A 15,768-nucleotide genomic window follows, 5' to 3' on the forward strand; every position below is an offset into this window, starting at 1 on the left:
CAACAACCCAAAACCTGTGGGACACGGTAAAAGCAGTCCTAAGGGGAAAGTTCATAGCAATACAGGCACACCTCAAGAAACAAGAAAAAAGTCAAATAAATAACCTAACTCTACACCTAAAGCAACTAGAAAAGGAAGAAATGAAGAACCCCAGGGTTAGTAGAAGGAAAGAAATCTTAAAAATTAGAGCAGAAATAAATGCAAAAGAAACAAAAGAGACCATAGCAAAAATCAATAAAACCAAAAGCTGGTTCTTTGAAAGGATAAATAAAATTGACAAACCATTAGCCAGACTCATCAAGAAACAAAGGGAGAAAAATCAAATCAACAAAATTAGAAACGAAAATGGAGAGATCACAACAGACAACACAGAAATACAAAGGATCATAAGAGACTACTATCAACAATTATATGCCAATAAAATGGACAACGTGGAAGAAATGGACAAATTCTTAGAAAAGTACAACTTTCCAAAACTGGACCAGGAAGAAATAGAAAATCTTAACAGACCCATCACAAGCACGGAAATTGAAACTGTAATCAAAAATCTTCCAGCAAACAAAAGCCCCGGTCCAGACGGCTTCACAGCTGAATTCTACCAAAAATTTAGAGAAGAGCTGACACCTATCCTGCTCAAACTCTTCCAGAAAATTGCAGAGGAAGGTAAACTTCCAAACTCATTCTATGAGGCCACCATCACCCTAATACCAAAACCTGACAAAGATCCCACAAAAAAAGAAAACTACAGGCCAATATCACTGATGAACATAGATGCAAAAATCCTTAACAAAATTCTAGCAATCAGAATCCAACAACACATTAAAAAGATCATACACCATGACCAAGTGGGCTTTATCCCAGGGATGCAAGGATTCTTCAATATCCGCAAATCAATCAATGTAATACACCACATTAACAAATTGAAAAATAAAAACCATATGATTATCTCAATAGATGCAGAGAAAGCCTTTGACAAAATTCAACATCCATTTATGATAAAAACTCTCCAGAAAGCAGGAATAGAAGGAACATACCTCAACATAATAAAAGCTATATATGACAAACCCACAGCAAACATTATCCTCAATGGTGAAAAATTGAAAGCATTTCCTCTAAAGTCAGGAACAAGACAAGGGTGCCCACTTTCACCATTACTATTCAACATAGTTTTGGAAGTTTTGGCCACAGCAATCAGAGCAGAAAAAGAAATAAAAGGAATCCAAATTGGAAAAGAAGAAGTAAAACTCTCACTATTTGCAGATGACATGATCCTCTACATAGAAAACCCTAAAGAATCCACCAGAAAATTACTAGAAATAATCAATGACTACAGTAAAGTTGCAGGATATAAAATCAACACACAGAAATCCCTTGCATTCCTATACACTAATAATGAGAAAACAGAAAGAGAAATTAAGGAAACAATTCCATTCACCATTGCAACGGAAAGAATAAAATACTTAGGAATATATCTACCTAAAGAAACTAAAGACCTATATATAGAAAACTATAAAACACTGGTGAAAGAAATCAAAGAGGACACTAATAGATGGAGAAATATACCATGTTCATGGATTGGAAGAATCAATATAGTGAAAATGAGTATACTACCCAAAGCAATTTATAGATTCAACGCAATCCCTATCAAGTTACCAACAGTATTCTTCACAGAGCTAGAACAAATAATTTCACAATTTGTATGGAAATACAAAAAACCTCGAATAGCCAAAGCGATCTTGAGAAAGAAGAATGGAACTGGAGGAATCAACCTACCTGACTTCAGGCTCTACTACAAAGCCACAGTTATCAAGACAGTATGGTACTGGCACAAAGACAGAAATATTGATCAATGGAATAAAATAGAAAGCCCAGAGATAAATCCACGCACATATGGACACCTTATCTTCGACAAAGGAGGCAAGAATATACAATGGATTAAAGACAATCTCTTTAACAAGTGGTGCTGGGAAATCTGGTCAACCACTTGTAAAAGAATGAAACTGGACCACTTTCTAACACCATACACAAAAATAAACTCAAAATGGATTAAAGATCTAAACGTAAGACCAGAAACTATAAAACTCCTAGAGGAGAACATAGGCAAAACACTCTCCGACATACATCACAGCAGGATCCTCTATGACCCACCTCCCAGAATATTGGAAATAAAAGCAAAAATAAACAAATGGGACCTAATTAACCTTAAAAGCTTCTGCACATCAAAGGAAACTATTAGCAAGGTGAAAAGACAGCCTTCAGAATGGGAGAAAATAATAGCAAATGAAGCAACGGACAAACAACTAATCTCAAAAATATACAAGCAACTCCTACAGCTCAACTCCAGAAAAATAAACGACCCAATCAAAAAATGGGCCAAAGAACTAAATAGACATTTCTCCAAAAAAGACATACAGATGGCTAACAAACACATGAAAAGATGCTCAACATCACTCATTATCAGAGAAATGCAAATCAAAACCACTATGAGGTACCATTTCACACCAGTCAGAATGGCTGCGATCCAAAAGTCTACAAATAATAAATGCTGGAGAGGGTGTGGAGAAAAGGGAACCCTTTTACACTGTTGGTGGGAATGCAAACTAGTACAGCCACTATGGAGAACAGTGTGGAGATTCCTTAAAAAACTGGAAATAGAACTGCCTTATGATCCAGCAATCCCACTGCTGGGCATACACACTGAGGAAACCAGAAGGGAAAGAGACACGTGTACCCCAATGTTCATCGCAGCACTGTTTATAATAGCCAAGACATGGAAGCAACCTAGATGTCCATCAGCAGATGAATGGATAAGAAAGCAGTGGTACATATACACAATGGAGTATTACTCAGCCATTAAAAAGAATACATTTGAATCAGTTCTAATTAGGTGGATGAAACTGGAGCCTATTATACAGAGTGAAGTAAGCCAGAAGGAAAAACATAAATACAGTATACTAACGCATATATATGGAATTTAGAAAGATGGTAACAATAACCCGGTGTACGAGACAGCAAAAGAGACACTGATGTATAGAACAGTCTTATGGACTCTGTGGGAGAGGGAGAGGGTGGGAAGATTTGGGAGAATGGCAATGAAACATGTAAAATATCATGTAGGAACGAGTTGCCAGTCCAGGTTCGATGCATGATGCTGGATGCTGGGGGCTGGTGCACTGGGACGGCCCAGAGGGATGGTATGGGGAGGGAGGAGGGAGGAGGGTTCGGGATGGGGAGCACATGTATACCTGTGGCGGATTCATTTTGATATTTGGCAAAACTAATACAATTATGTAAAGTTTAAAAATAAAATAAAATTAGAGAAAAAAAAAAAAAAAGAAAGTGAAAAGTGAAAGTGAAGTCGCTCAGTCGTGTCTGACTCTTCGCGACCCCATGGACTGTAGCCCACCAGGCTCCTCCGTCCATGGGATTTTCCAGGCAACAGTACTGGAGTGGGGTGCCATTGCCTTCTCCGAAAAGGCTGTATAATTCCATTTATTTATTGTATGATTCTATTTATATGGCATTCTGGAAAAAACAAAACTACAAAGGCAGAATATAGATTAATGACTTTCAGGGGCTAAAAACAGAGGGAGGGGATGCCTACAAAGAGGCATGGGGAAATAAATATTTGGAATAAATATATGGAACTTATCTCTTGATTTAAAATTCATAGAGATACACACAAAAAAGGGAATTTTATAGCATATATTTAATTTTAAAATGTATGCACATACACATGCACCCATACCAACACACTATGAAGAAGAGGGCAAGCTCCTGCAGGACTGAGCCTTAGCTGGCGGAGTCTGACACTAACTCTGCATGCTGAGTATCAGAATTGCACTGTGGTACACCCAGCTGGAGGTGAGACAGAATACACCCTCATATGAAAATTGAGGAAACTGAAGTCCAAGCCCTTTTCATCATTCCTCCAACAGCACAATGACCCTGTATTTGGCTGAAAAGAATGCCTCCACCAAATGCGTCCGTGAGAAGTTTGTATCTTTTCAACATACTTTAAACTGAGGATTCAAAGTTTTAATAGAAGGGCAGTAAAGAAGTGATTAGAAGTGCAAGTTTAAGGATCACAGACCCCAAGTTTGAATACTGGCTTTGACACTTGCATGATCTTGGAAGTTGCTTACCTATTCTAGATCTTACTTTTCTCATCTGTAAAATGGGAATAACAATATTTACATCAAAGAGCTGTAGGAGGATGAAATGCAACAGTGTATGTAAAGGGTCTAATACAGTGTCAGGCATACAGCTGGTCTTTAATAAATGGTGGCTCCTATTAAGATCCCTGCCATTGAGTATGGTTTAAGACTTAACCGTTAAACCGTAAACAAAACAAAACAAAAATCTGGTTGCATTGAAATGACGTGGAGTCCAGACAGAGGAGGTCATCTTATGTTTTGGGGGTAGAACAAAGGGAATCAGAGCCTGATGGCTATTTTTTGCAATATTCCCATACCTTGTTAGGGTCCAACTTGGTTTTGTCCACAGGAGCAGAGTCTTTTATCACTTCTACAAATTCTGCACCAAAACATTGACTATAAAATGCCTAGGCAAGAGAAACCAACAGATTATAAAGGCTATTTTAACATGCTGCAATTCTTTGTCTCTAGAAGCGGAATAAGTTTGGAACAAGTGTATGGTACAATGTGCTCTCTGAATTATTTAAAGTCCCTCCGAGCTAATGAGGCAAGTTCAGCATTTCCTGAGACAAAAATAAAAATAAAAGGAAGTCCAGCATTTGCAAACTGATCTGTACTTCCATATAAAATGTATGCTTGACATCTAATTTAACAGCATCATCTATTTCCAGAAAATGCTCTGGGGAATAGAACTATTTACTTCTCGCCTTTTGTACCCTAGGAACGTGGAGGTCACGAGGCTTCCCACAGTGTGACAAACCAGTCACAGGAAGGTAAAATATAGGCTTCTAGTTCTAAACTGGAAACATATTAGGAAACCAAGTGGCCTGGGGTCAACTGCTAGTTCCTCTCATGAGCTAAAAAACTTTGCGCAAGTCACCCATTCACTTTGAACCATGGCTTCGTTGGGTCAAGTAAGGATTAAAGCCTCTTGTCTCTTTTGGCATGAATGGATAGTATCAATTTAAGGAGCAATTTGACAACAAAAGTGTTTTAAGTTTGACAGTCATGAAAGGACATAAATTCAAAGCAATAGCAAGAAAGCAAAAAGCGAATTTCCAGTTAATTGTCATCAGCATTTCAGGGGACCCAGTTATTCAGCTTGAGATGATTTTGCTCAGGGGGCACCCCATGACTTTCCTCCTGAGTTCTTAGTGCCTAGCCCTTTCCATGTCTGTTTCTTTCTTTCTCTCTTTTCTCTAGGTTGTTTCTCCCTTTCTCCAGCTTTTCCTCCAAGAACATCCTGCTCTCTTCTGCTACATTCTTGATCAAATGTAAACAGCAGGTTGGATTGCAGCTGCCAGAACATGGGATTAGGTGCTGATTCTGATTATCCAGAGAGGGGTGCTCCTTGGATCAACAGGAAGAGTTCACTGTGCCCAGGACACAGTGGGCCCACAGTCGAGCACCTCCAAATCATAAGTTGGAATGTTGCCTGGTAACACCAAAAAGACGACCACAGAATTTTCTAGGGGAAATTTGATAATTTTGCCAGATGACTTTAAAGTCAAGATGATAAACTCCAAGCTGAAAAACTATTACTGAAATTTGGAAAGGTTTACAAGAAAGCACATGACATTGACTTGGATATTCTTGAAAATATTCACCATATAAATTTGCAAACTTGGAAGAGTATGGGGCTTCCCAGGTGGCATTAGTGGTAAAGGACCTGCCTCCCAACGCAAGAGACTTAAGAGACTCGAGTTCGATCCCTGGGTTAGGAAGATCTATGGAGGAGGATATGCACTCCAGTATTCTTGCCTGGAGAATCCCACGGACACAGGAGCCTGGTGGGCTACAGTCCAAGAAGTTGCAGAGTCAGATGTGACTAAGAGTTAGCATGCACACAGGCATCCTTACCTTACTTTATCTCATGATTTCACCTAGTATCTTGCTTTTATACAGGCAATGTGGGGAACTTTATATATGGATCAATGATGAATGCATGACTCTTAGTTTTGTCGTAATGACCCATTACAACTTGCTTTTTGTAAAGTATACAATGTTAATCACCCAGAATCACTTGTCTTACCTCTAGTCTGTGAGAGATCTCAGGAAGCTTGGTAATTGCAGGCTCTTTGTAAACGAATTCCTTCTCATCCAAATCCCCAAATTTGGATCCATAGAAACCAACTCGGAAGTAGGTTCCAAACATCCTCTTATGACCCTGATGGACAAAATAAGAAAACCTCTCCTTAGTTTTGTAATTCATGAGGATCCATTGGGTTGCAAAGGGCAGGAGTCTTTTATTGTTGGGTTACAAGGCATTTTATTCCTATGGGAAATACAATTAACACCTTTAAAAAAATTGATGTTTATAGAACAAACTTGGGAATTAATAACAACAACAACAACAAAAACCCACGAAAGAGTTCTAGGATTTCTTTTAAGTGAATTTAAGAGATTTTCACATTCCTGGTTGCAAAGTAATTCAACTGCCTTCTTTCACAGTTTGCATGACAGTCCTCTATTTGCAGCCCTTTTCCATTTGATAGGAGAGAGCTACAGTACTGATGTCTGTCAGGCCAGTCACTCCCTAGAGAGGAAGAAGGTCTCAGCATCTCTGAGACAGTCACCTGCTATCAGACCATTGCACTTGTTAGTCAGGATCCTCAGCTACCTTGCTAATGATGCTGTCAAAGGCCTTCTGCAGCTTTTCATGGGTGGAGGTCAGCTTCCGGAAGTCTCGATGAGCTTCCAGGATGGGGATGACCAGCTTGTAGACTTCATTAACCGTCTCGTACAGTCCTCCCTTGGAAAGAGGAGGAAAAAAATTGAAGAGAATTTAATCCACTGGGCACTAGGGAATGGATTTATTATTGGCATCATAATATCTTACAGTGCAGGAATAAACTCTTGAGTATATTTGGGATGGTTGTAGCATTCAAACTGAACTAGACACATGCTAAGTGGTCCTATCTGATAATGTTAAGTTGGAAAAAGGGGTTTCCTGGAGAAAAAATAGGACAGGAGAATGGCAGCAGGGACTAAGAACAATTTAGGAAGACAATCTTGGGCATCATATAGCCAGATGGGGGTCCTCATATATGCAGATGTTCACTGAATGCCTGAAAATACTTAAGAGTCTAACTAGCTGGTTTTCTTGAATTTCAGGAAAAACAAAGTATCCTGGATGTTATCTGGATTCTGAAAGGGAAAGCTGAAAAACAGAAGATAATTAAAACAACAATTAAAATACATAGGCTGTAGGTGGAAACTTGGAAATGAAAAGTAGAGAAGAATGAAAAATATTAGGATGAAAACAAATTGGATCAGCTAAATTGAGTGAAGTATTAAATATTTACTTGGCTTAAAATTTGAGGGAGTAGGGAAATTATGAAAATGAACAACAGACTTTCTTTCCTGACCTGAAACTCAGTAACTTAATCTATACATTTTTTCCCTTTAATTTGGAGTATTTAGACCCAGACTGGGCTTCCCAGGTGGCTCAGTGGTGAAGAATAATCTTCAATGCAGGAGACATAGGTTCAATCCCTGGGTCGGGAAGATCCCTTGGAAGAGGGAATGGCAATCCACTCCAATATTCTTGCCTGGGAAATCCCATGGACAGCAGAGCCTGGAGGGCTACAGTCCATGGGGTCTCAAAAGAGTTGGACATGACTGAACAACAACAACAGACCCAGATTAGGTTAGTGAGGGGAGTGTCTGTGGTTTCCACTCCTACATTTCTCTGAGCTGTCTGTGGTCTGTGACAATCCTGAGGATTACTCAGCTGTCAGGAAAACTCTTGTCTATTATTTTTCTCTTCTCCCAGAGGCTCCACCCCAGGAGTTCTCTCAAGGAGAGTAAATGAGAGAATGAGAACATGCCCTGTGATTTATTGTGTAAGCCTGGGCAAGCCATTTCACCTTGCTGTGGCTTAGTTTCCACCTCTATTAAATGGAAATAATACTGTGAAACTGCTGCCCAGCTAATGAGCATGTAGTGAAAGCCAGAATATTGCAGTGATGAAAGGCTTTCTCACCTCCCCGAGAGCTGAGCCAATTTACATACATCAAAGTCCTCTGGCCCCTCCCATGCCCTGTGCATCCCTGCACGTGGTGTCGTCATGAAGTGGGACTGACTGGTTGGGCACTAAAACCCACACACAGGGCACACACTGAAGTTCAGGCTGACTGTGGCGACCCAGAGGGTGGTGTGTACTGACCGTGCTGAAGAGCTCGGCTGCCTGCTCCAGTAGGCCCACCAGGCCACTCTCCGTGAAGTACCGGCCAGAGCACACCCCATCCTCATCAGGCGACAGGGTGTCATCAGAGACGGCAGACTCCTCCAGTACATTGGAAGAAATATTCTGTAAGAGAACGAAGTGTGAGCCTGGAGAATTGGGGAACCCGACTAACAAGGCACCACAGGAGTCCATAGTAGGGATGAGGAAGCCATCACTCTGACAGCGTCACCTTGTATGATTGTAAAAGGTCTGTAATTCCATCTAGAACAGCCTCTGGCTGCCACTCATTTTGAAAGAACACATAGAACCACTGGCCTTCAAAACTCAAGATTTTTTTTTCTTTTTAACCATTGGCAGATACAGAAAGGGCACTTACCGCAACGTAACAACAGCTGAGTTGCTTTAGAGAAAGGACCCTAAGGGACATTCAGCAGGGATTGAGGTTTTTAAAATTAACTTTTTAAAAAGTTAATTAGACTCCTTGTTTCACCAGCTGAGTGAAACTCTAAAGTACTTGCTACTACTGACTTGGCTTGTAGGTGAACAGTCATAATACCACATGACAACTGCAAATGAGAAGGCCTTCTTTATGGGAATCTTTATGACAATGCAGCAGTTACTGGTTTTTTTCTCTCCCCTCAAACATTTTGTTCCTTTCTATACACTTTTATTTTTACATAAACCATAAAGCTGAAAGTCTCTCGTAGAGAATGCAGTGATCAGGGCCAGGGCTAGGGTGAGCAAGGTGAAAACCCCAGGTCATACATTTAGGAAACACTCACTCTCAGGGTTCTGTAAGATATGACCTGGAACACGCTGGACCCTGAGAGTGAGTGCTTCCTTAAATTCTGCACTTCACATGACTTGCTCACCTCACCCCAGTTCTGGCTCTGGCAGGGACTCTCATACTTTTGACAGCCCAGGAATCATTTTCTTCAGTCTGTCTCACGGATATAGAAAAAATGCACATGGTGCATTAAAAAAACTGGAAACCTTTGTAGCTTAGGGCTGGCAAACAGGTAGCATGCATACTATTTCTTCATATGTCTAGACTCGTAGCAGACAGAACTAATTAATTATAGTACTCTTTTTCCTGAAGCTTTTTTCAAAATTCCTCTCAGTATGGTACTCCAATCAACCACTATCAATTGACCAGGGTTGGCTACTGAAGTAAAATCTGTCTGCCTCTTGTTGGCCTGGCTAGCATGATCGAGTGACTCATCCTGAGCGTCAAGGAAGAGAGAGTTGTTCCAGTCCTGTGTCTTCTGATAAGGTAGTTTTTGGAATACAGGAGACTCTCAGAACCTCTTGTGACAGTCTTTTTTCTATGATGTTTCTAAACTAGAAATAACAGAAGGTCCAAGAGATTTCGTTGAAAAAATCTAATGACCCAAGAAACGAATACCATTAGTACTGGATGCAATTGTCCACGTGTAGAGGAATATAGCTGCAGTTATGCAGTCTTATTAGCCAGAGAAGGCGATGGCACCCCACTCTAGTACTCTTGCCTGGAAAATCCCATGGATGGAGGAGCCTGGTGGGCTGCAGTCCATGGGGTCTTGAAGAGTCGGACACGACTGAGCGACTTCACTTTCACTTTTCACTTTCCTGCATTGGAGAAGGAAATGGCAACCCACTCCAGTGTTCTTGCCTGGAGAATCCCAGGGACAGAGGAGCCTAGTAGGCTGCCATCTATGGGGTCGCACAGAGTCGGACACGACTGAAGCGACTTAGCAGCAGCAGCAGCAGCAGCAGCAGCAATCTTATCAGCCGTAGTCAGAGGAAAAAGATTCTGGGCAGATTTTTCTGGCTTCAGAATCAGGGAGGTAAAAGTAACATCAGTATCTAAGAATGTAGACATATCTACATTTGTGGAATAAATATTGCACTCTGGGGCACAGATTCAACGATCTCAGCTCCTTGGAATTCAGTGGCCTCAGGGTTATTATTTTCCTTGCACAGATTTATTTATCTCCAGTTTATAATTCCTTTCCAAAATTTCAATTTTACTGGAGCAGAACAAAGCTGAAAACTAAAGCACATAGCATTTAAGGAATCAACACTGAACATCTGTTGTTAATGCTGCCCAAAATTCCTTCATCCTTCTGTAAAGTAAAGCCTCCAGGGAAACCATCCATAACTCCAGGTGTGGACCTCAACTCTGGTCCAGCCAATCATAGCATTCCATGTCTCTGGCCACTATGATTGGTTCAGAGATGAGCACAAGACCCGGTCAGAACCAACAGATGCACTGAGACTGTCTCTGCAACTTCTGGAAATAAAGGCATTTCTCTATTCTCCAGGACTTGAACCTAGGGAGATGTAAACAAATATTTGTCCATGAGTGTGGGAAGCCGGTAAAGAAAAAAGCTAAGCTGACATAACAGAAAGCAGAGACTGGAAGTGATGATGATACTGAGGTCTGATGACATTGTTTGGGCCCCTAGGTCCAGTTTGGCAGGTGCTACTCCAGACTCATCTCTCTCATGTAAGCTGATAAATTCCATTTCTACCTTAGGTCAGTCTGGGTTAGGTTTTCTGCCATGTGCAAGCACACATTTCCTAAAAGATTTGCTATGTCTCATTCAAGAGAAAGGAGACTTGGTTCATAAGCATCAGCATAATTTGGCTTCTCTTCTCACCATGTTCTGTGTGTTGAAGACCTCACTCTTCACAATTCCTTCCCCTTCCCCTTCCTTGTCTTTTTGAACATTCCATGGCCCCCAAGCTGGGTCACATGATAAATACTCACAGTTTCTTGTACCTCTTTATTACAGCAGTTACCATAATTGTAATTGAATAAAAAATGGAAGAATTAGCTATATGATCTCACTTTCTGGCTGGAATGTGAAGTCCGTGAGGACAAAATAAATGCTCAATATCACCTAAAAGAATGAATGAGTGAATAAAGATCTATGAAAAAGTAGAGCTATATGCCCCCACATAGGGACAACATGGGAGTTTTTCTGTTGTTTCTAGAATAACTATTCTACTCACCTTGGTATGACTTTCTATAAGCAATAGAATTCTAGGTGAAATAAGAATTGCAAGGCTTACTAAACATGAAACAATAATTAAATGCCATTAATATTTAAGTGATGAATATAAAATAAAATACAGTAAGTGGGAAAAAGGCATTAAAGTTTATAAGTAATAGTTTAGTTAATGAAACAAGACAAAAGAATGATATAATTCCACATTAAGTGGTAAGCCCAAAGATTTCTGGGAACTGCAAGAGTAGTACTTATATTTTTCCTTGCTAATATCAAATGGTCAAAATTAATTTGGCAAAAAAATATATATATCTAAAATTGGTTTTTATACCTTTCTTCATTATTGTATGATTCAAAATCAGGTGTGATATTTTTATGCTTTTGGGGTAAGAATTAAATTTTTGGCTTTTTATAATGAACATTTCTGAATTGAGAATAAAATTTATTTGCTGAGAATGAAATGACAAATAGTATTGGTATTGAAGACCATAAGAAAGGAGGAATTAATAATATGAGGCAATACCCAGATTGCCTGGTGAACAGTATCCAGGAAATCAGAAACTCCTGGCTCTGCCAACAGCAGTTTTTGTGTCTTACTTTCTAAGCCTGGGAAAGCTACTTTGAATTATCTCCTCTTTCTGGTTCACACAGCATCACAAAACTGAATTGAAGAGCAACAATGAGAATAAAGCCTTTTATAAAATCAGTCCCGTAAATCCAAACAGGAATAATCCAAACGCTTGTAAACAACTCTGTGAGTCTGCCTTGAAAAGGGCTCTCTTTCTGTACTATATTGTTACAGGTTTCAGGAATGGTCATTTCTATGGATTAGGCCTCTAAAAGTACCCATAAAATTTTTGTTTCCTCTAAAGACTGTTTAAAGTACTCACCAAAAACAGTCCAAGTGACCACTGAGCATTGCAACCTGAACCAACTTTCAGACCTAGCAGACAATTTCCCATTGCTAACTATGGGTAATATTCAGCTTATCCTAAGACAGTATTGATTCAGCCCTTTTTTCCTTCCCAGGTCAGTTTGGTTCTTTCTCAATTTTAGATTAGAGAGGAAGATGTTAAACAGTTGGGGAGTGTAATCAAAGGAATGGGCCTGGATGGGAATAATTTCTCCAATATTTGGAAAAAATACTTTCACATTTGTCAGTATACTGTGCCAGTTACAAGTCTTTGAGAAAGAGTTTAAATGACCTTAGAAAAGTTGCTCTCTCAATTTATCTGTGCAGCAGGAGTAATAATATCTGCTCTATTTGTCTGTTTCACTGGTTTACGGAGAAGGTCAAATGAAATCATGGATATGAAAGTATTTAGGAATGTCAAAATGCCTATCAAATCTATATTTACTGTAAATAATAATTTAAAAAAAACCCGAGACGGTAAAGCTATTAGAAGAGGCAAATGTAATACACTAAAGCAGGTCTTCTCAACCTTGGCAATATTGATATTTGGGGGCCAGATAATTTTTTTGTGGTGGGAGCTGTCCTATGTATTGTAGGGTGTTTAGCAGCACCCCTGGCTTATACCTATTAAATGCCACTAGTACCCACCCTCCCGCCCTCAGTTGTAACAACCAAAAATATTTTCAGAGGTTGGCAAATGCCCCCAGATGAGAGCCACTGCACCAAAGGAAAAGGTGAACCTGCCCCCACCTGAAAGCTGACGCTGCCCACGGGCAGATAGCTGTGGTCCTCCAGCATGCTCAGATATTCCGCCACCAAAGCAGCCGCATGGACCAGGCACATGGCGGCCTCCGTGTAGCACTTCCTCTTGGTGTGTTTCTCTGCCATGTTCTGGAGCCAGGTCAGCCGCAGATCAGGAGAGGCCTGGTAACTCTTGGCAATTCTGAAGATGGGTTTCGAAAGTTTCAAAGACAACTGGTTAGTGATACTGTTTTTCTATTGGGTATGGACACTTTTTTTCCCTTGAGAGTTTTGCCTGCATGTTCAGAAAATAAGAGAAAAGGCAAACATGTATAAGTCCAACTGTTTGAATTTCACGTCTAGGGTGTGTAGGACCCTAAGAATGTATCATTTAGTTAAAGATTTATGGGGGAAGAAAAGACCTGATAAAACGATGTCTATTTGAATGGAGCACTAGTAACTGTTCTTTCTTTACTTTCCTTTATTTCAAAATAATAACAGAAGACAAAAAGTACTACCCTTCTTATGACATCATGTCAGAACAATTTTGTCTTTGTAAGTAGTTTCTCCTAAAACAAGGATTACAAAGCAAAAATTTAAACTACAGAGTAAAATATGATTTCTAAATGAAACTTACATGCATGTCTGAATGTAAATGGAAAAAATTTCAGATATAATTCACGTAACAGTTGATAGTTCTTTTCTCTCATTCTATGGTAAGTAGAAAATAATGTTAAAAATATATACCTCCCTTTAAATCAGGGAACTGTTTCTGAAAACATGTACATGAATCAACACCCTCCAAATGATGATTTTCTACCAATTTCTAAGTACAGTTCTGGATGTCAGCCAAATCAGTGTAGCGACATTTCCTATGATAATTATATTCATAAAAACTCCATAGTGGCAAACCCTTGATATTTAAGTAACACACTTTTGATTTTATCAGAAAAGTTCACCTGTACATGAGATCCATAAGCATCTCAGGATCTTCCTGAAATTCCCTCATTTTCACTGTGTCATATAAGATGCTATTCAGATTGCAGAGAAGTTCTTCCACCTGGAAGAAAAAAAAGTGTATACCCCAAACAACCTTAGCAATGTAGATCATGGTAACAAAAAGTGAGGACTGCACTGAGAGTCCAAGGGGCAGTCATGAGCAGGCTTTGCTAAGACAGGATAGATCACAGGTGGAGGGAAGTCTAGACTGCATCCTCTTTGACCTTCATCTTTGCAGGTCCAGGCACTGCCACGGCCTACATGTGAGTTGGCCTTTGACATCCATGTATTAGTCCTGAATCCTTATACTATCTTCCCTCTCCAATACTCTTTTGGTGAAATTAGTTTCAGTTCTTTGTAACATGTAAGCCTTCAACTGTACTCTGGACATCAGGGCTTTTTATAACAACGAGGAGGCAGCTTAGGACCTCAGCTTAGGTTCCATATAATGCGTATGACAATATTTTGCATAATTATCTGTATCATATGACATAATTATATTTAATAAAAGTTATATAATATATAAAATATATTATGTTATATATCTTATACACACACATATATATGTATGTTTGTGTGTGTATATATATATGTATATGTATGTGTGTACACACACACAGAGGTTTAAAACTGGCTGACCCCAGACCCACGTATGAGACAAAGCATGTTCTTCGGTCTACCTGCATGGGAAAAGGAGTGGTCTGCATGGCTGTGTCCTCTTCCGCGTAGGCCAAAATTGTCCTCAAGGATCTTCTCAGGTATTCCTCATTAAAGTCTTGTGCTTTTCCCACCAAAGATGCCAGAGACATGGTTACTTGCATCTTTACTCTTGCAAAGTTCTGAGTCAGGGAAAAAATGGTGGAACAAACAAGAAGCAGTCAGCTAGGAGATAATCGGAGGAGGTAGAGCCAGACAGCAATAACTGTCTAGTGTTTCCTTTACCCAAGCTCAATCATTTCCTTTTTTCCCAATGAAATGTGAGCCATACTTTGCTCATGATTCATATTGTTGTTTAAATGGTTTAAATGGGTATTGCTCTGACATAAATCTGTCAGCTCCCTTTAAATTTTCATTGAGCACTGGGCCAGCTCTGTGCAGTAACGCTGAAAGGTTCCTACACAGCTGGGTTACAGAATGTCTCCTTTCGTGCCAAGATTCCTCTTCTTGGAACTTTATTTAAACTTCAAAGAGGAGCAGAATCTATATGGGCAAGATTTCTGAGATTTCTGGACTCTGGGTAGGCAGTGACGTTCTGTTTCTCCTTTCCTTCTAGGCCCATGGAAAAATATGGTGATTCCAAGGGGCTCTGATAAATGTCCTAAAGGCTTTTCAATAGCTATACCTAATACATTCTGAGGACCCTGTCTTTCTTCCATGGACCAAATTATCTTTGAATATAGTTGAACACGCTCATTAACATGACCACAAATGTAAACTGCAAAACAGCACACCAAAATCTAGATCAACTAAGACTGTGCTGTAATAAGGCTGAATTCCAAAGGCTACTAAGCTTCAGTGAACACTTAGGCATAGATGATAGTGATCATTTCAAATCTCTTCCACAGGTCATTCTGGTACCAGTCAATCAGAATGTGGAAATAAGAGAAGCTCTTCCAAAGTCCTAATTCTGTTGTATTTTTCACCCACAGATGACAACCTTGAATCTACACACAGCCATTCATTTCTTATGGAAACACACTGATGGAAAACACTGCTTTCATCAGTCTTAATAATTTACTTCCAGATGGAAATTCAGAAAAAAGCTGCTATCCATCT

General features: G+C 39.7%; 1 protein-coding gene across 5 annotated transcripts in view; it reads right to left on the reverse strand.

Annotated features, from left to right (window-relative positions):
• The window catches only part of DOCK8 (dedicator of cytokinesis 8), a 241,736-nt gene that overhangs the window by 24,028 nt on the left and 201,940 nt on the right, over positions 1-15,768 (reverse strand). For 4 of the 5 annotated variants that reach the window (XM_059888931.1, XM_059888930.1, XM_059888932.1 and 1 more), the window contains 7 exons: positions 14,673-14,831; positions 13,953-14,053; positions 13,003-13,195; positions 8,326-8,469; positions 6,778-6,909; positions 6,190-6,324; positions 4,475-4,564 (listed from right to left, as the gene is read on the reverse strand). In XM_059888931.1, the coding sequence (XP_059744914.1) occupies positions 4,475-4,564; positions 6,190-6,324; positions 6,778-6,909; positions 8,326-8,469; positions 13,003-13,195; positions 13,953-14,053; positions 14,673-14,831 (954 nt within the window). Of the gene's footprint in view, positions 1-4,474; positions 4,565-6,189; positions 6,325-6,777; positions 6,910-8,325; positions 8,470-9,433; positions 10,659-13,002; positions 13,196-13,952; positions 14,054-14,672; positions 14,832-15,768 lie in introns of those variants that run through there. The other variant, XM_059888933.1, reaches the window with a different exon arrangement.

The sequence above is a fragment of the Bos taurus genome, chromosome 8, assembly GCF_002263795.3.
Source record: "Bos taurus isolate L1 Dominette 01449 registration number 42190680 breed Hereford chromosome 8, ARS-UCD2.0, whole genome shotgun sequence".
Lineage (NCBI taxonomy): Eukaryota > Metazoa > Chordata > Mammalia > Artiodactyla > Bovidae > Bos > Bos taurus.